Genomic DNA, 21,578 nt, shown 5'->3' on the forward strand with positions numbered 1-21,578 from the left:
ACTTTGGTCCACTTTGCTTGTCACACTGATACTGGGCAGGCATCGTGGGCCCAGTCTTTATCTTCATACTACACATACATTGCCTATTTGGTCCATATGACCCCTCTAACATCCTTTGAGGACCATTATTAGAGATGCTAATTTGCCGTTAAACACACACTCACCCTGTATTGCATCAAGGACATTATTAACACGTCTTTTGTAATCATGTAGAAGCGATAATAGCCCTTGGTGCGTATGTTCCCATGGAGTCCCATCCCAAATATAGGAGGGGAAGCAGTCATTTTTTTTTTTTAGTTCTTCGCCCAGCATGTCACCACTGAGTGGCACAACACCTTTTGTACTACTAATTGTGTATATATATATATTTGAGCCTACATTTTGTTGATCTATAGATTGCATTTTATTTCCACAGGTCATCATCCATCTAGATTGTTAGATGCATGTTTTTTTTTTAGTAACTTAAACTCTGTATTTTTCTCACACATGCCATGACACAATGAGGTACATAGGGTAGCTTAGGAGAAGTTGATTATATTCGTCCTGATCACGTGCCATTAGGTCATTGAGGACTTTATGAGCGCAAAACATGTTGACCTTGATTAGTGGTTGAAGGAAGAACTTTCCTTTACCCCTTGTGTATTTGGTAGAGTGTTGGGACATTGCCTCCATTCCACTCCCTACTGTTTTTAACCTGGTCCCAGGCCGTTTGACCATTAATAAAATACAGGTTTTTGAGGTGCTCAAGCCAATTGGGATTTCTGTTCTCTCCTGCTCTGCTTGTCGGTTGAGATTGGCCCCTACATATTGTTACTACAGCACATACTACCAATTAAGATCTCCGGCAAAGAGCACCCTTGCGGGGCCCGTCAGACATTGCAGTGCCAGCCTGATGAAGAGCTAGCCCTATGATGAAGCATGACATCCAAATGGATGTGGGAGGGCTCTTGCTTCTATCTTTAGAAGTGCCCTGTGGTCTATTTTTCTGTGGAACAGTGGAACTTTTTATTCGCATTATTATTAGGGAGGCTATACAAAGGACCAAATAATCTCCCTGTCCCTCTTATAGTTAGATAGGTGCAACCTGGCCATGGTGGTCTCCGATGGACTTGGTGATACAACTCCGCCATGGTCAAGGTAAGCCCCAGCCCAGACTGGATCAACAATAGCCACAGCAGTTGCAGTCCCGTCTAGACAGGCCAGAGGCAAACGAGGCCCTGACCAGGACTACAATTATCACGACAGTTGCAATTCCCATCTGGGCCACGATGACCATGCAGATGCATGAAGAACAATCAGCAGTTTTTTGCTAACAAAAGGCCTCTCAGAATGTCTAAAGGTACCCTATTTCCATCCTTCTCACTTTGATAACTGCACATCTTCCACTCCCAGTTATAGGAATGTAGTCAATACACACTTCTGTTTCGATCTGACGGCACCCAGAAATCATTTAGAGCCCCAGTGACTCATTTATTCACAGGCACGTGCTAGCCATTTAATGTAAGGCCTTTGAAGTGTATTGTTGATTAATAAGAAGGCTCATGCGGGCTTCTCCATATCCAAACTCATCGACTGCCTGGAAAGCTGCATATTAGTGATGTTATAATGAACACCGCACTGTAGGTTGCAAGAAAATCTAAGGATCATCTGTCAGTTTTGTGTTCGGAGGAGAACCCGAAAGTAAAAGTGTGGTTCGAGACAGGTCTACAGTGTTTTAAACCAGGGAGTGCTGCAAAACACATTGTGGGAATGCAGGGGAGTTGGCAGTAAAAGACGCAATAAGTTATATCCTCATTTAGCACTTTCTAAGATCATTCACTGGTACCCTCTGGTCTTTATCAATGTGATAGGGGCATTCAATCCTGTGGCGCCTGCCACTGAATGGTGGTGTGTGTGTGGGGGTGTGGATCGTCTCTCCTCTGTCCTCATCCTGAGCAGCCTTGTCCTCTTCCAGGCAGTACACAGGCACCCACACTCCCTTAAGCCAATCACAACGCTGCTGTCGCCAGCATGACAGCAGTGTCGTGATTGGTGTGAGTGGCCTGGCTTGCGCTCACACATGAAATGGGATACTGTGCATTTTCTACTCACAGCCGCGCAATACAGCAGTCCGTTTGGCCGGTCCAACAGACATGCGCTTATGGTGCGCATACCACTCCTCCTCCAGCCCAGCCCCACCCTAACCTGGCTCCAGATGAAAAATAAAATGATAATAACATTGTGTTATTTTATTTTTCCTATTTTCTGAAAGCAGGGGGGGGGGGGCGACGCTCCTCCACCTTAGCGGAGGAGCTGCAGCTGATCGAATCTCTATGGAATCGACATTAGCCCTGCCTGGATGCTGAATCTCAGAACCAGGGGATACCATTATGTTCTACACGATTCATTCTGAATTGTCAAATGTTTGTGTTGTATGTTCACTGGGTTATGCCCAAACATTTTTTTTGCAAATGTGTATTATTAACAAAGTATGTATTTAATAAATGGTGCGTGGCCTCTTTCATGGAGTGAGGTGTTCAAATATACAAATGTATGATTCCATAAGTAAGATCACTACTGGCATTGTTTTCATGATTTGACATGAAGAATAATCAGCATCTCTCTGCTTTCAAAAGGCCTCACTGAATTTCTAAATGTAGCTCTACTTCCATACTTCTCACTTCAGTGACTGCATATCCTCCGCTCCCAGCTATAGGTATGCAGTCAATACACTTCCACTATGTGGGAGTACAGTTCTCAACCTCAGTCTTAACTTAATGCAACGCCAGGTGGTTCCAACATGGATCGCAGTGGCCTCAATTACCCTGGCTCACAGCCACACAGGTCCAGACCACACTTTATACACAATACAGATGTGCACACACTTGAACAATATACAGGATGTCAGCCCAATGGTCGGGAGACACATATGACCAAACCTTTACAAAATAGGTCTCACTTCCAGTGACACACATAAAAAAGGTCTTCCAACACTACTGATCAGAACCGCCACAATTTCACAATAAGAAGAAGAAAATTGCCAAATCAGCAGTTTTGTAAAAAGGCTGTGCTGTTTACAAAACTGCCCGCTAAATATGGAGCATAAGACCATCTTATGGCCAGGAAAGAGAAAAGCACCACCATATTTATTTATTATAAATATATGAGAACTCTCAACATTCTCCAAGGTGTGTTCTTGGAGCATGTTGGGTGGTGATTTGGCACACTGCAGTCGTTCCAGCTTCTATCACGAAGGAGGACAGAACTTCGCCATAGCAGCTTGCTCAAAAGCCCTCCTTTCTGCCCTATTCTCTGAGCAGATCTAAAGGTGTGCAGTGGAATATGTGATGGAACAACTAGGACCTTAACAACTACTTGCCTAAACCACTACAGCTAAAACACCTAAAAAAGTCTCTACTACGAAGTACTGAACTACTATTGTCTAAACAACGATTTTGCCTGAATAACAATTGCCTGAACAACGAATTTTAAGGCAAGTTTTTCTTTTTTTAATGGGTTATTAGTTGTTTAGAACTGATTGAGATATAGAGATATATATATATATATATATATATATATATATATATATCAATTCAAAACAAATAATAAACCATAAAAAATAAATTAAAAAAATTACCTTAAAATTCATTGTTCAGGCGATCGTTATTCAGGCAAAATCGTTGTTTAGACAGTAGTAGTTCAGTACTTCGTTGCAGAGACTTTTTTTTAGTTGTTTAGCTGTAGTGGTTTAGGCAAGTGGTTGTTTAGGACCTAGTTGTTTAGGAGGTTTCCAATACACTGTCCCTCTATACACATGGCGGCTAATAAAAACACCTGTGGACACATGGTGCCTTCTCTACTGCCATCTTGAAGGAAATTGGCTCACAGTTTAAAAAAGGCAGAACCATTTCCTTAGTGTGACGCGCTGCCCCCCAGGACTCGAGTTTGGTTTCTGGCTTGTTACTCTTTGCTTCTGCGGTTTATGGGCACTCTACTTATATTTGAATATTGTGAAACATTTTGAATAACTACATATGTCTTGCAGAAGAGTTAATCTCTGTTGTTACAATGTTTCTCTTTCATTGGCGCCCACTCTAGCACTCCAGATTGTTCTGCGTGATGCCCTGGATTCGCTGAGCTCTTTAGATTTTCTAGCTGCTTGCATTACTGGCATTGGGATGTAGGTTTTGTGAGGCAAGTTGTGTTCCATATTCAAACGTTCAGTAGAGAGTCAAATAATTATCCACAACACATGCCTTTATCAAGAAACACTTTCACACATTTGTGACCAGTTGCAATTCATGAATTAAAAGCCACACTTATTTGTTTTGCACTATGGCGCTTTTATTTGTTGCCTAATTGGGTGAGAGATAGAATGCTGCATAACATATAAAAAAAAATTAATACTCTACGTGGCTCTCTTCTTAAACACTATTGATTTGCACAAGGTGCTGTGGATATCTAAAAGTAAACATTAAAGACTATTTTAATATTTATACTTTCAAATGAAAAGAGTGCATTAGTTTGTTATGGGGCTAAGGGGACCGAATCATATTTTGATTTTTCTGTGCCATTTAATATGTGTGAAAATCTTATTAGAAGACTTCCGGCGCAGGTCGTAAACAGCACTACTATTTTTACAACGAAGCATTGATTCAAATAGTACTTATTTTTGGAGTAGTACTATAATAATTTAGCCTTTTCACAATGACACCGCTGGTTTTCACACTTCTTTTGCTCAGGCTTGTCACCCCATTACTAAGATTTCATTCTCTGAACTTTGCAATACATAAGATGAAGCTGAATTATTTTTTCTTAAACATTTTCGTAGCAACCAGTACTGTCAATTCCATGGGTATTTTTCCCTTGGCACACACTTGGTAAATATTTAATTGAAACATTAAAATGTTTCAGGCTGGTAATTTAGCTGCCAATGGAATTGTGACATGGAAAATGTCTTGATTGGCTGAAGCAGTGTCCTATAAACAATAAAGATCTGTTATTCAGTGCCAAGACAACCTTCTGGGTGAACGTGCGTTTTACAAATACATATTATGTTATATGCCACAAACACTTTAGGACTTGCTATTAAACATAACTAACTTCTTGGCTGCTAGGCCTCCCTCCATAGAGAATTGGCTGAGTCTCACTCCCTTACACATTTAATGTCATTGTGGACCCTCACTCGGTAGCTAGGAGTTTCATATCCTGGGGCATAGTTTCATTTCCTAGCTTTCAGCTTCAAAGCTTTGAGCACAGTCTCACTCCTGGCAAGTCCTAATGTCACATTTATTGCTGGGCAGCATCTTTGTGTATTTTTCCCCAGACTGTTCTTTCTGTTTTAAAAGCACTCTGGTCCATTGGTCCAAACAAAATCAGACATTCCTGTAAGGAAACTGGTAGATGTTCAGTTAACACTGTGCCTTTGAAAGGAAATAAGGTCGGAGAAGAGCCAATGAGGTGCGTATTCCCTGAGAGACATTAGGTATAACCTACATAAGCAAGGCCTGGACCCAGCCATACACTACTGAAACACTGGGCACATTTCAACATGGACTGGTCACCGGGAGGAGGTGGACTATTTACGGCTAACACTCAGCAAGACTGCTTTTTCTTCAATCCCCCATGAAATGACATGGAAACTATCAAATCCTAGAGGCGTTATGCGGGGAAAATAATGTACCCAGGCAGTACACGCCACAATATACAGCACGCATTAACACCAGACACAACTAGTGCTGCAGGAGTCTGACCCTGCGTATTGACTGCATCAAGGTAATACAAGCCCCCACATCAGACACAAGTAGTGCGGACAGCACGGAGAAGACCCATGACGGGGAAAGATAAAGTGACAGTACCAGCCAATCAGCCCAATGTAACTACAAGAGAAAGCGAGGCTGTTTGTAGAGTTTAGAAACAGTACCAATCCTGAAACATAATCCTGTAAGAAAACATTCCAATGTAGTTTTTCCACTATTCCGCTCATTTCTCGTGTATGTAGCACAGAACAGCTAGAAGCTAAATAAAAGGAAGACTTATGCTCAAGAGTTAGCAATAATGCACCGTTAAAGCACAATTTTAAGAAGCAGACCTTTTTTTATGTGTACGACACTATCTACAAGAAAAATCAAAATAGTTTACTACAATATAAGAACAAACGACAGAGGACAGCAATAGAGTGGAGGACTTGGGTGACAGACCCCCCCCCCCATGGACATTTTATGGAACTTGTCTGTTTCTACTTATTAACACATAAAACAGACAAATTAAGAATAGAAGAGGAAGTGTTGGCAGAATCCATTATACAAGCACGCCGAAAAACGTCAAACCTGAATAGAGCTCAACATCAGGCACACCACTCTGTCTCATCTTGAAGGCAAGAACACACTACACCAGGACTACACTTCCTCTATCGGCTCCCAGTGGAACACAGGGTACAATTCTAAATGCTGCACACCATGCGAAGATATATTTTGGCAAGTGAAAATGACACGTTTAAAGTTAAGCACTTTTGCATTGTTAACTAAAAGTCTTACTTCAACCAACAATCTTTAACAGGCCAAATCCAAAAGAAGAAAATAGAAGGCAGCTTTATCAGGATGTGGATCTGATTTCCCTGGGATGCCCTGAGACAGTTGCAGAGAGCTTACGTTCTCAGTGACCCTGAAAGATCAAAGCCCTACCAGAATATCTCGCGTGCTCTTCAGTGCCATTCCCTCCTGCACTCTAAACAGTTGGCCAAAGGCCAAACTCACAACTCATCTGCACGAGTTCCAAAGAAAACGGCTTTTCCAAGGACTTAATGAGAAAGACCAAGTCCAAGAAGTAGTGGGGAGTTTTTCAGAGATATTTTGTATTACAAGCATCCCAAACTCGAGATGCCGTAAAAGGAACATAATGGAGAGGTCTAGCTGAGGCCAGATTACAAATATCTTGCAGCGACCTGGCGTAAAGGTGTCAGTCATTAAACACCACACTGTGCAACTGCTTTTAAATACTAATAGTCATTTCTGTGATGAAACATCTGCAACTGTGATTCATTTATCAAAGGTTCTCCACATATGACATAAACTCCACAGATGACATAAACTCCACTTGTATGGGTGATCTAGAAGTGGGAGTGATTCTCACAAAGTCGTTCTGTAAAAGAGAAATAAGGAGCTTCCAACCTAACTCCCGTAAATACTGTGTTTGCAATGGGTGTCAGAACGCAGTGATTCAATTCTTCAGGCCTCTGCCTAACACATGCCAGCTGTTGCAGTGTTGTAGCATAGTGGCAATGGGACCTGTGCGCAGCCACATGGCTTCTGTGATTACATATCAGTCTTCGTAGTAAAAGTTTGTGAATCTTTTGAGAAGTATTGTTCGTGACCCAAAATCCAAAAGAAACGTGGCGCACTCGTTCTTCCGTCTCCTCGTAGACAATATAGATCTGCCCCAACCTTGCACAGTTTCTGTTGTTCCTGGGTACAAATTCCCTGTTGGCTGTTTCGAGGCCCAACGCCGCCCAGTTTCCAAGGCTCTAAGTTCTATCTTTCATTACAGATTCAAAGGTCTGTATCGTAATCCTACAGACCGCAGCACTTAAGTAACATTCGGTTCAATTACAGGACTAGCAGACAATCTTCCCAGAGAAGCTCAAATTTTCAATTTCAATGAATCCCATACACAAGCCTAACAGGTCCTTCCCCCTAACCACTTCATGCATCCAACCATCAACCCCCACCTGCCCTCACCCACCGTTCCCAGCTCCCCCTCACCGTGGCCTGGGGCTCCCAACTCCGCCAGCTTAGTCTGCAGCTCTGCCCCACTCCAGCTGCCGTATCCTGCTAGCTGCATTTCCACGGAGGTCCCCCCACTTTTCGGATCATTCCCCGGGTGCCCGTCCGACGACATGGTTTACTGAGTCGGTAGCACCTCAGTTTACAAATCCAAACCAATAGGCCAGAGCAGAATGAATACAAGTGCGCATGCGCTCGCCACGAAATAGAAAACGGAAATTACGGAAGTGACACTACATCCGGGCATGGAAATAGAAAAAACACTTGTCCTCTAGGAAGTCCCTAAGAGCCGCGCTACCATAGAAGAAAGACTGCTAAAGTTACGGACCGGACGCTAAAGCAGAGTGCTTCACTGTGTATTTTTGTTTGTTTCTTTTTTTTGCAACATAGTTACTAATTGGAACGAAGCTAAACCTCCAACATCGTTTTTGTTTTACTTCTATTTAATTCATTATTTATGCAATACTCATCGTTACTTTATTTAAGCAAACATTTGAAATGCAATCGTCTCGAATTTGCTAGAGTTTGTAAATGACAATGTTTTTTACCCCTGTGTTTTGGTTTGGAATGCAGTGGATGTATGTAGAGTGACGTAGAATTATGTGGCTGTGTTGTCTTACGTTATGCTTTGTTGTGTTACGTTATGCTACGTTGTGTTATGTCATGCTATGCTGTATGTTGTGTTATGCTATGCTAAGTTGTCTTATGTTGTGTCATGCTATGATTAGCTATGTTGTATTATGTTGTGTTATGTTATGATAGGCTATGTTGTCTTATGTTATGTTATGCCATGTTACGTTATGCTATGTTGTCTTATGTTATGTTGTCTTATGCTATGCTAGGTTGTGTTATGTTATATTATGATAGGCTATGTTCTATGTTATTTTATGCTATGCTATGTTGTCTTATGTTATGCTATGTTATGTTGTGCAATGCTATATTGTGTTATGTTATGCTATTCTAAGTTATGTTGTGTTATGCTATGCTATGTTTTGTTATGTTATGCTATGTTATGTTGTGTTATGTTGTGCTGGGCTATGTTGTGGTATGTTATGCTATGTTGTGTTGTGCTATGTTATGATGTGGTATGTTGTGTTATGTTATGCTATGTTGTGTTATGTTGTGCAACTGTTAGTAACTTTGTATCTCTTGTAATGAAACTTGTTTTAGTCTAGAGCCTGCAATACCTTATGGTAATGTCCACACTATGTAAATATGCAAAATAAATACCTCACTCATAGTAATTTGTTTTCATATGTGGAGATATGGGGTGCTGTGGACATGTGCAGGAAGTGAATGCACACATTAGCGTTCTGAAGCTATAGGCGCACTCTTCTAATTTTCAGAAAAAAACACGACATTTCACAGAGGACTCATGCAAGTGTCATAAACAATACCTGAGTGAGCAAACGTAATGTGAGTTTCCGGTTTCCTATAAAGACGATGTGGCTTTGTGAGTTAAGCTTTCGCATTCCAGGAGGTCAATCTCAGTGTATATCCTTCACTTTTATTGTATATTTTTGTTTGCACCATATTGACAGATTATAGTAACATTTATCTGGTTCCACAAATTAAGCATTTCTGCAGTTGCAAGAACTACATTGTTATTAATATTGTTGACATTATTATACAGACATGTTAGTCTGATAGTGACCACAGGGGAACCAATGATATTTGCCTGTCCAATGCCCACAGAGTTGCTTGTCATTTAGGCTTCGATGAAATTCGGAAAGCGCGAGGAGACTTTGTCTAAAAGCTGCTCTGCTAAGGGAACCTCAGCTACCGCATGACTGCTTGTATAACGAAATGCCAACCCTTCTCGGAAGCTGTCAGGAGAGGAGAGTTGACTGTGTGTTAAATGGCTTCACTGACTTTGGAAAGGAAGGTACCTCCGTGACTTTGACAGGATAAGATGCTGCACAGAGGAGAGATGCCAGTGCCTGCTCAATGGCTGTGTACCTGAATGTCTCTCAATTAAGCTCAATGATAGTTTGAAATGCCTGCCTTTCTTGGGTGATATGTGGGGAAAAGAGATGGCTTCTCTGTTATCTCGAGCTCAGATCTCCCTGCTTCTGTTTGAAACTGAAATAATGTTAGCCTTTTTCCAGTGATATGCGGAGAGGTCACATTTCAAGTTACAAGGCTGTTCTTCTAAAGGTAGCTCAATTTCTTTCATGACGGTTTGAAATGATGATGATGGTTTCAGATGCTATGCAACAGGAGAGTAAGCAGAACCTATTAGTTATCTGCCATTTCAGAGGCTGTTCATTTTCCTCAGTGATGATTTGAAATGATTGCAGATCAGTCCTTCGGCTATGACATGCTAAGAGGAGAGGTGGCAGTAGACAGTAACAATTGGTGAAACCTGCCTCATAATTTCATCTTTTCCTGCCATATTTTGCTGGTCACTGGTGGCTGCTGACATCAGAAATCGCAAGCCCTTGAGGAGAGACGAGAAGATGACCATCTTAGAATGTGTTTGTTTAACATTTTCTTCACATGAATCATCTCCAAACATGTGATTCAAAGCAAACTGATGCACTTGTACTTAGGTTTAAGTCAGTTTCCACTGACCATCCGAGGCACAGATCGCACTGCTGTGGGCTCCTATTTATTTGACTTAGTAAATACATTTTTCATTGTACCTTAATCACTTCATGAGTATCACTTGGAAATTTACACCTACAACATATTTTGGCAACGAGATTTTACGCTCAAATTCAAGAAAAATTGTCAGGTTTAGTTTTTGCGCGCCAGAGCCCACAGCCTTTGTTCCTGCTAACCATAGCTGGGAGTTCAGTTGAACGTTGGCCCTTGCTGTCAGATGCTATTAGTTTATATGAAATTACTACGGCGGTCAGTTTTCTTTTCATCATTATATCAACTGTTTAGACATGATAGAGCTTAAAATTTAGTGAGGTCCCTCATGCCACCAAAGTCATCGGAACCTGACAGTTTAAGTTTTATGAAAGTAAAAGAGAGAAAAACTAATGTAAAAAGCTGCACTGACATGCAATTGCTTGTATTTCAGAGTGTTACTTAGGAGCCTTTTGCATTCAATCACATTAGGAGAAAAACATTTATGTTAAAATGTAATTTAGACTCTAGACTAACAGTGCATGTAGTAACTATTGATTTACTTGTGATTAGTAAATGATCAGTCAGTTTTAAAACGTGCAAAGTGAGAATAATGCACCTCTCTATTGTATATGATGAGATGCAGTAACAAAGCTTTCTATTTTGAAATGAAATGTATTGTTCATGTTAATGAAATATTTTTAAAGTTGAATTTATAAGTTTGCATATAACGTGTTTTATTAAAACAAATTAACTGAATGCCATTTCATTATTTTGAGTTAGCACAAGTGAGGCCTGCAGAACTTGCATTTAGCAGTCAGGTAAAAGTGTTGATTTTTTTTTCATAATGTGAAGTATTTCAAATTTCCTTCCCATGACAAGCAAAGTCCTCTTGTAATAGACCCCATTGTATAAAACATTTGAAGTATTTTGGACTTTGATCAGAGTGAGAGAAAAGCAGAGAACATTTTGACATATTCAGACAAGAAAGGAGATGCTGATGTGTGACAGCTCTTTTGAGAGAGTAGATGCATTTTTGACTTTGAACTTTTGCTGAAGAAGAATCATTGTAAGCTGCACCCCTGGAGAGGAATGCCTCTCTGTCCTTGCACTATGAATTACCCTACTGTGATTTAGAATTTCCTTAAGCCCTTTGGGCGACTCTTTATTGGGTTCTTGACATGTTGATGCTTTTCCTATTTTTGTCCCCAGTGGTTAGAATCTAATGATTCAGAGTTTCCCCTTTTTTAAATTCTTCTGTTCCCTTTTTGATTAGTATTGTTTTTTTGCATGTGTACGTCTCCCACATGTTAGCCCCTGGTTTGATCATGATAGGGTTATCCCTTTGTCTTAAAATTCGATTTGAAATTCTGTAGAGTTTGAATTTAAGTATGTTCAAACTGAGAAACAATGCATATCTCTTTGCTTAGTGTTCTGTATTGTGGCCATTGAATGTTTAGTTTTGTTAATGTGAGTGAGACTATTGGTGAATTTATTATCTACAGAAAGGTACTTGTCATGAGACTGTGCCAATAGTTTTTCCTTGAGTGAGTGTGAGTTGTTGGTTGGTATTTAGTGATTTCTGAGTTTGCAATGAGGATCTCTATCAACCACAGTGAGAATTGCTGGTCAAGTTTCACTTGTGTAACTGTGAAAGCTGTAGTCAGAAATGTAGCCCGTACAGCTTTTGGAGTGTTTGAATTCCTGCCTTTAGTGTGCAGACAGGTTATTGGATTTTGCTTGCAATATTTTGAAATTATAGTATATTACTGATTGTAGGAAAATGCCACTGTTATCATGGTTACCTCCTAACTTTTTCCTTTTGTTGATACTAGCTATGATTGAGGGTGTGCTGGGATCCTGCTAACCAGGCCCCAGCACCAGTGTTCTTTCCCTAAAACTGTACCTTTGTGTCCCCAATTGGTACAACCCTGGCACACAGTTAAGTCCTTCGTAACTAGTACCTCTGGTACCAAGGGTCCTGTAGCCAGGGATGGTCTCTAAGGACTTCAGCATGTATTATGCCACCCTGGGGACCCCTCAATCAGCACATTCACACTGCCTCACAGCTTGTGTGCGCTAGTGGGGAGAAAAAGACTAAGCCAACATATCACTCCCCTCAGAGTGCCATGCACACAACCCACAGCCTGTGGCATAGGTAAGTCACCCCTCTAGCAGGCCTTACAGCACTAAGGCAGGGTGCATTGTACCACAGGTGAGGGCATAGCTGCATGAGCACTATGCCTCTACAGTGTCTAAGCCAATTCTTAGACATTGTAAGTGGAGGGTAGCCATAAAGAGTATATGGTGTGGGAGTTTGTCAAACTCGAACTCCACAGTTCAATAATGGCTACACTGAATACTGCGAAGTTTGGTATCAAACTTCTCAGCACAATAAATCCACACTGATGCCAATGTGGGATTTATTGAGAAATGCACACAGAGGGCTTCTTAAGAGATGGCCCCCTGCATGCTAGCCCAACTACTAGTGCTAGGCTGACCGGTCTCTGCCAGCCTGCCACTTCCAGCCTAGTTTCTGGCCACATGGGGTGAGTGCCTTTGTGCACTCTGTGAACAAAGTCTGTCCTGGGTGGAGGTGCGTCACACCTCCCCCTGCAGGAACTGTAACACCTGGCGGTTGTCTTTAGCTTCAGCTGACAGGAGCACCTGGTCCACCTTTGGAAGGTTTTGTAGGCCTTGCAAACAGCAGGCCTCTCTATCAAAGCATCTAAATGCCAGATAGGACAGGGGACAGTTGTATACTTGGGCCACCTTGTAAGTGCAACCTTTACATTCTAAGATCCAGACAATTCTGGACTGGGAAGCTCCAAAAACCCAGACTCAAGTCAGGGCATTCTTTGGCTTGACTGGGTACTACAGGAGGTTTGTAAGGGGATATGGGCCCATTGTGACTTCCCTCACTGAAATGACCTCTAAGAAGATGCCTTAGGTGATAAACTGGACCCTTTACTGTCAAAAGGCCTTTGAGACCCTGAAAGAAGCAATGTGCTCAGCACCATTTCTAAAAGCTCCAGATTATTCTAAGCAATTTATTGTGCAGACAGTTGCTAAACATGGGATAAGAGCAGTCCTATCCTAAACCAATGAGGATGTCCTTGACCAGCCTGTTGCTTTCATTAGCAGGAGGTTACTCCCCAGGGAGCAGCATTGGAGTACCATTGAGAGGGAGGTCTTTGCTGTGGTTTGGTCCTGAAAAAGCTGAGACCATACTTGTTTGGTACTCACTTTGTTGTTCACATGGGGTGAATGTCTTTGTGCACTCTGTGACCAGGAACAAAGCCTGTCCTGGGTGGAGGTGCTTCACACCTCCCCCTGCAGGAACTGTAATACCTGGCAGTGAGCCTCAAAGGTTGAAGCCTGGTGTTACAACGCCCAAGGGCACTCCAGGTAGTAGAGATGCCTGCCCCCAGACACAGCCCCCACTTTTGGCAGCAAGCCCAAAGGACATAATGAGAAAAACAAGGATGAGGAGTCACCCCCTCAGCCTGGTCCACCCCTAGGGTGACCAGAGCTGATGTGACCCCCTCCTTAGAAAATCCTCCATCTTGCTTTGGAGGATTTAGCCCAATAGGATTAGTGTTGTGCCCCCCTGCCCAAAGGGAGGAGGCACAAGGAGGGTGTAGCCACCTTCAGGGACAATAGCCATTGTCTACTGCCCTCCAGCCCTAAACACACCCCTAAATCTAGTATTTAGGGGCTACCCTGAACCCAGGAAATCAGATTCCTGATGACCTAACAAGAAGGACTGCTGACCTGAAAACCCCACAGAGAAGAAGGAAGACGACAACTGCTTTGGCCTGTCTCCTGATTGAAAGAACCTGCAATAGCAATGCATCCTGCGGGCCCAGCGACCTCTGCTGACTCAGAGGACTGCTGTGCAACTCCAAATTACCAAGAAACTCCAGTGGACAGCGGCTCTGTCCATAGTAACAAGAAGAAACCATCTTTAAAGGGACTCTCACCTCACTCCAGAAGCGTAAGTCCCCACCACTCTGCACCCGACGCCTCTGGCCTGAGTCCAGAGAAACAAACGCTGCAGAGAGGACCCCCAGTTGACTCCAATGACGTGTCCACCCTGAGCCGACCTCTCTGCACCCCCATGAAGACGCCTGCAGAGGGAATCCAGAGAACCCCCCGATCGCAACTGCCCGGTAACAAAGAAACCTGACGCCTGGAAGAAGCACTGCACCTGTAGCCCCCAGGCCCCTGAAGAACCAACCACTGGTGCAGTAGTGACCAGCAGGCAGCCCTCACCTTTGCCCAATTTGTGGCTGGCCCGAGAAGCCCCCCTGTGCCCTGCCTGCATCGTCAGAGTGACCCCCGGGTCGCTCCTTTGATTTTAATACAATACCCGATGCATTGTTTGTACACTGCACCTGGCCGCCCCTGTGCAGCTGAGGGTGTATTTTGAGTGCCTGTTTGGGTCCCCCCCAGTGCTCTACAAACCCCCCCTGGTCTGCTCCCCGAGGACGCAAGTACTTACCTGCTAGCAGACTGGAACTGGAGCACCCCTAGTCTCCATAGGCACCTATGTTATTTGGACCCCTCTTTGACCTCTGCACCTGACCGGCCCTGTGTTGCTGGTGCTGGTTGTTTGGGGTTGACTTGAACCCCCAACGGTGGGCTGCTTATGCCCCGGAGACTAAACTTGTAAGTGCTTTACTTACCTCAAAAACTAACCTGGTCAAGAGGTGACTGCTGTTTCTGAGAGAGGTGAGTATGACAGCAATTTGTGCCATGCTGGTTTTGGTCAGTTGGTGTGAAACCGCACTGGTAGTCATGGACAGTATTGCATTACTATCGGTTGAGAACAGTTTACAAAAGGATTTTGGTATTGAAATTATTTCCTGATTCAATTGAAAATCATTGTAATTAATTGAATTGGAGCAAAAAATTAAAATGTTTGAGGCATTGGGAAGTGCGTTAAGAGGAGGTGTGTTTATTCCAGTTAGAAAGGGTGTTAAAGCCCCACCTGAAGGACTCCCAGCTTATCATGTTGCATCATTAAAATACATTTCTGCATTCTTTTGGTTAGAATAATGGTGTAAAATGACAAAGAAAGAGCATGCATCAGATTTTCCCCATAATGGAACATTTAATTTGAGGATACTGGACAAGATGAGGGGACTATTGTATGAAGCTAAACCACCTCCAAGACCCACACAATTTGAAGGCCAGAGTATTTGTGAACTTATTGCAAGATAGAGAACAACAACAACAAAATGCAAGGATAGAATGCAAAAAGCAATTGAAACACTAGTGGAAGCTAGATGGGATGAGGATCAAAAAATGTTGAGAGCAGACATACGAGATGGAGTAAGATTGTTTCTAGTTATTAGAGAGGAAGGTGATGGGAGTGTAAAACATAAGACTCAAAAGAAATTGACGGCAAAGACAGAGCAGACACAGAGCAGAAAGCAGAAGATGAGGGTAAAAAGACAGTCACCAATGAGAGTGATTCAGAATGTGATCTCATAAATCAATTATTAATGAATCCTCCCCCACTGTATCATGCAGTTGAAATAGAAGTGAGAAGTGAAGCAGTGCCTAGTGTAGTCCCAAATGTGCCGACACCTGCAGTTGAGCAAACCCAGAATCAGATAGCTCCAAGGACACCTTCTAATTCAGTAACACAAGTGCCTGTGGTTTATCCACTAGTTCTGACTGAATACAGCTCAGTCCATTTCAAGTCCACTTGTAAATCAAGCAGTACCAAATCCAGTTATAAACCAGGTAATGCCAAGTCCTATTGTGAGTCAGACAGTGCAGACTCATAGTGTACTACACCTGTGCAGAATTTTAATCAGAGTCAGCCTATGTCTGTGTTTACCCCAGAGCTGACAAAATAAAATTTTAACCTGAATCAAACAGAACAGACTTTCAGTACTGTTTTAACAGGTCAAAGTGCTGGAATGACAATTCCACAGAATTAGACAAATCTGATGGGTCCCGATGCGTTGACAGTTCCAGTGACTATAGGTCCAGTGGTTCCATGGTAATTCTGGAAGTAATGCCCTTTCAATGAATGTTTCGGCATTTCCTGAAACACCAGCTGCATCTGCTGGGATATCAACAATTGGCATGCAGAGATCCGTTCACTCAATCAATTAAGGGATGAAGAGATCAGCTTCTCTGGTTCCACATCGACCCCTAGACACATTGCAGATCCAAACCAGATGTTAAATCAGACAGGACCAGTTCTTAATGCGAGACCTCCTCAGAGAATCCAGCTTCCTTATATCCCCACAGCTGATCAAATTACGAGCGTACATTGCAGTATCCCACAAGAAGATGTGCTCCAGAGAAATAATATCAGCTTACAATGTCTTTCAGCACAGCCGTTGATGGATTAATTAAACAAGATGTGCCTGCCCGGTGCAACAGGTCCGACAAATGGCAATGTTTGATCTGGAGAGAAACCCCCGAGAGACAGGACAGTGAAGGTGTCCAGATTGAAATTAGAGTTAAACAAATTCATTTTAGGACTGTTAGACATGGCTCAATTGGAAACGTCTACAGAAGATGAATTGTGATTCATGTGTATGGATGTTACTCAATTAGCAGGACAGGCTTATGAAAGATTAGCAGAATTGGCTGAGAAATACGAAACAGATTTAGAAATATCTAAAGCCCTAATGAGGAGTTACAGATTAGAGTTCAGCACCAAAGACATTATTAACATGAGATCACCTGGAATTAGAATGCACATTAATTAAGGAATTAATGACATACATTAAACATGGGTAGCATTCGATAAATGTTAAAGGCAGATGGGCAAAGAAAAGCGATCATAATAAAGCTAAGCAGGATTTGCCTCCGGCAGGAGGAAATCAGGTTAAGGACAATGTGAAAATTATGCATATGAGAGAAATACCAAGTGTAGGTTATGTTGATGTACCTTGGAGTAGGTGTGATATACTGTTTTTCACCAATGATTACCCGAGATTGAGAGAGAAGCCAGTGGAATGGTAGAAGCAGACCGAGAGATTTGTGAAATTTTCAAAATGCCTGTGGAAGATTTGAATACTTTGTTTGACATTGTGGTTCCAGCTGACTTGTGGACTGAGTGCAAAAGAAATGTTGATTGGCCAGATCATGAACCTCCAAGAGATCCACTAGCAGGTGCGCCGTCTGAAGAGGTGATGAAAAAGTATTATAAGGTAATTGAATTCTTGAAGAGCAAAGTGTCTCCTAAAGATATTGTTTGGCAGAAAATTGACAGGACATTGCAGAAACTAAAGAGTCTATTCTTGCTTATTATAAAAGACTGTTACAAGCTTTCAAATAGCATAGTGGTATGGAGAACATAGAGCCGAAGGATATGTGTCATTTTGTGTTTAGGTTTGCGCAGGGATTAAAGCTAGACATTAGTGAAGTTATTCAGCAGCACCTGATTTGTTGGCAGAACAAACCCTTTGATAAGATCATGCGGTATGCTAGGTACTGCAGCAATGAAATTTAATTGAAGCAGGATAAGTTGAAGGAGAAATTGATGGTGATGAAGTTGAAAGCAGCATAGAAAGGAAGTTAGAGCCCACAGATGATGGTCAATACAAGTTCAATGCAAGGTCTGCAACAACAGGTTAGGAATGTGGTTCAGCCTAAAGGTAGAGGACGTGGTGTTCGGATAGATCAGAGTGGAAATTTCATAGCATTCAGTCACTTTAGGAAACAAATCCCTGTCATGCTTTCAGAAGTTTGAGTCATTGGTGGAGGGAATGTTCCTATAATAATGTGAATAATTTCATACAAAATGGTGGTGTTGCTCGGACTCAAGGCAATAATCAAGTTCATATTCAGATAATTGTTGTGGGTGCACTAGCACATCCAAGAGCCCCATTACAGTAAGATGCTGTTGCTTGCAACATTCAGACTTATTTGGGTATATTCATTACATCATTGAATATCAAGTTTCCAATAACTAATGCTTGTTAAATGACTCATTTATTATAACCAATGCTTGTTGATTATGCACATTGTATTCCACCTGCTTCAACTGTAACTGCCAAAAAATGCTTTTCACAATGTGATCTGTATTGAACATCTGCCACAATCAGGAGAGTAATTGCTCATTTCCTTAACAAGCAACCAACTGCCTTTCCTCCTGCTCCAACTGTAACTGCCAAAACATGTGCTCTTCACAATGTGATCTGTATTGAACATGTGCCACAATCAGGGGGATAATTGCTCATTTCCTTAACAAGCAATCAACTGCAAAAAGGCACATGTTCACATTTGATTATTTAAGGATGCCGAGGCCTTGCTTGGCTTAATACCTATTGCTCTGCTCACCTGATTACAGTCAAGTCAAGTTCCTTGTCCTCCAGCCTGCCTCCAAAGAGTTCTAGTGCAGGTCAAGTTCCTTGTTCTAAGGCCTGTCTCCAGACAAGAACAGGAGTTCCTCATTCTCCAACCAGCTTCCAGTCGAGTTCCAGCATTTATCCTCCGGACGGCCTCCAGTCAAGTTCGGGTGATCCTCACCCTCCGGTTGGCTTCCTGTGGAGTCCCGCCTTTTCTCATCCATCTTCTACCAATGATCCTGTATTTCCTGTAAAAGTCAGAAAATAAGAAATGTGAAAAAAAACGGTTTGGGTTCTTCTGAAATTTTCAAGCGAATAACTTCATTTCAAGGTAAAGAAAGATCAATTGCTTAACTGAAACAAGACAGAGCTCTGTCTTTTAAATCATTTATGACAAGAAAAACTAGTGTGATTTATTGTTTGGATGGGATCCAAGATACTGCTAAACAGACATTAAGGATAGATGTATCTCCTGTAACGAGTGCTCCCCTGAGAATTAGATGATTGGAAATAGAGCAATTTTATCAAAACTATTATTGGCAAGAGATTATGCCCAAACTCAAAGAAGCTCTTTAGTCAAGTTGATTGTTTTTGAGTTTGGACATCGCTTCAGAGACTCTGAAAGTATTACAAAAAAGAAAGAGACTTGTTCAGCTTTATAGAAACATATGCACAATGTGTCAACAATAACTGACATTATGCAACGTATAATTTTGCAGTAGTTTATGCAAATTCAATGTATTAATGAAGTCATTATTTTGCAGCCCAGAATCCTAAAAACCAAGAACCCAGTATTTTAAGAAATCAGAAGTCCTGATGCCCAGCACAACATGCAGTCCAGGGTCCGGCAGTCAGATTCTGCAGTCCACTAAGCAGAAGCTGGTAATTTCTCTTTTTCTCTTCCCAAAACTCCCTTCCACTTAAGGACTTGAGAGTGGGCAATCTACTCTTCATCACGGTCACATTAGTCCTCAACGGAATTGGGTATTTGTCATCTCCCCATCAGAACACCTGGAATTCAGGTGAGTGGCTCGCACAGAACACAAAATTTAAAGACCCCGGTTGCAAAATAAGAATCCTTCCACAGGACAGCAGGTGCCACAAGGACCTATGGTACAGCAACAGGAGGTGATTGCTTCTCAGCAACAGTTGAATCTGGTAGCAATTGCAAACCTGAATCCAGTAGCATCTCAATTCCCCCTAATACTCTGAAGTGAAGACGAGTTATCAGAAGTCCTTTCACATGATAATTCTGATGATGAGGAGTGCATGTTAGGTGCATCCTTGGAGGTAGATCAACACGGTCTCTATGTAAATGCCAACGCTATGGGACATGATATGTGATTCTTGGTTGACATTGGAGCTACACGTTCCTGTGTCACAACCGCTGAAGTGCCAAACTTGCCCCTTTCAGGAAGTAGAATTAAAGTTGTAGGAGTAGGCAATAAGTGGTTGACAAATCCTGTTCCAGAACATGTCCCAGTAAAACTAGGTTAATTTGAAGATAAGCACCAAGTCCAGTAACTCTATTAGGACGTGATCTATTGTATAAGCTGAACTATTCCATCAGCTGCACATCTGAAGGAAAAGTGATTCAGACAAATGAAGAAGATGTGCCCTGTAAAATTAAAGAACAGTACACGAGTGTCACATTGTACCCAATGGTGACATGCAATGATTTGCCTGAAGAATTGCAAGAAACAGTTATTCCTGAGGTTTGGGATTTTTTCAGGAAAGGATACAGGACTGATAAAAGGAGTTGAGAACCTGTTAAAACAAGCATTTGCAATGCAATGGGTCTCGCGTTTGCTCAAGTTAAAGCTATTAGTGTTGTAAACTCCTAACCGGACTTTTCTTGCCACATAAACTGAAGAGTAAAACAGTTTCACATAAGCGAGCCGGCGGTTGCCATGCACGTAAAGCAAACACACAAAAGTAAACAGAAGTTCGCTAGCAGTGAAACCTATCGGCAAAAGTGCAATTATCCATGTAACCGCAAAAGGGCAGTTATCCATATAACCGGCAAAAGTGCACATATCCATGTAACAGGGTCGATATCATGCAAAGCTCTCTACTACTGCCCAGCAAAATGGCACTGTCTATGAAATGAAGAGAAAAAGTAGTCCCAAAGCCACGCGGAAAACATGGAGCCTCATATGTTTTCAGTAATTGGCCGGTGCGCTCAAGGCGGGCTAAAGACCGGAAAAGGCATGACGTATACATGCATGCCTTTCACTAATCAAGTCAAGCACATTTTAAAAGGCAAGCCTACGAACCAACCAAACCGATGGGCTTGACATGGGCGTGGTTAAAAGCTCACATAGAGATTACACCAGGGACGGAGAGCTTTGCGCTCAACCGTAAAAACAATGCAGCCAAACACAATGTATACAAGGATACCGCCTTATAACATGACACCCAAGATAACTGAAGGAATAACACATTTTATTGAGAGTCTGATTGAGCAAGGTGCTTTAAAGAAAATTTCGGGAAGCCCTGATATTTCCCTATTTTAGGATTGCGGAAGCTCAATGGAAAATACCGCATAGTACAGGATCTGACTAAAGCAAATGAGATTGTTGTTCCATGTTGTCCAGTGGTACCAAATCCAGCAGAGATTTTGTTTCAGATCCCTTGTGAAGCAGAGTGGTTTACAGTCATTGACCTGTGTCAGGCCTTCTATTCCATTCCCCTCCATGAAGATAGCCAGTTTCTTTTTGCCTTCAAATTCGGTAGTTGTATTTTAACATGGTGTCGAACTCCACAAGGGTATATGGAGTCACCATCAATTTTTAATCAGATTTTGAAAAAGAATTTGGCAACTCTTAAAATGCCTTGTCATTCAGGTCTAGTGCAATACATTGACAACCTGTTGATTGCATCAAATACTCATGGAGAACTTGAAAATGGACATACATTT

The 21,578-nt window shown here is 42.0% G+C and overlaps 1 protein-coding gene across 1 annotated transcript in view; it reads right to left on the reverse strand.

Moving 5' to 3' along the window:
* Positions 1–7,964, reverse strand: part of SF3B2 (splicing factor 3b subunit 2) — a 277,506-nt gene extending 269,542 nt beyond the window's left edge. Inside the window, exon 1 of the mRNA XM_069207931.1 lies at positions 7,740–7,964. Coding sequence (XP_069064032.1) covers positions 7,740–7,875 — 136 coding nt within the window. The 5' untranslated portion in view covers positions 7,876–7,964. The remainder of the gene's footprint in view (positions 1–7,739) is intronic.
* Between the last annotated feature and the right edge of the window lie 13,614 nt (positions 7,965–21,578).

Source organism: Pleurodeles waltl, chromosome 9 (assembly GCF_031143425.1).
Source record: "Pleurodeles waltl isolate 20211129_DDA chromosome 9, aPleWal1.hap1.20221129, whole genome shotgun sequence".
NCBI classification, from domain to species: domain Eukaryota; kingdom Metazoa; phylum Chordata; class Amphibia; order Caudata; family Salamandridae; genus Pleurodeles; species Pleurodeles waltl.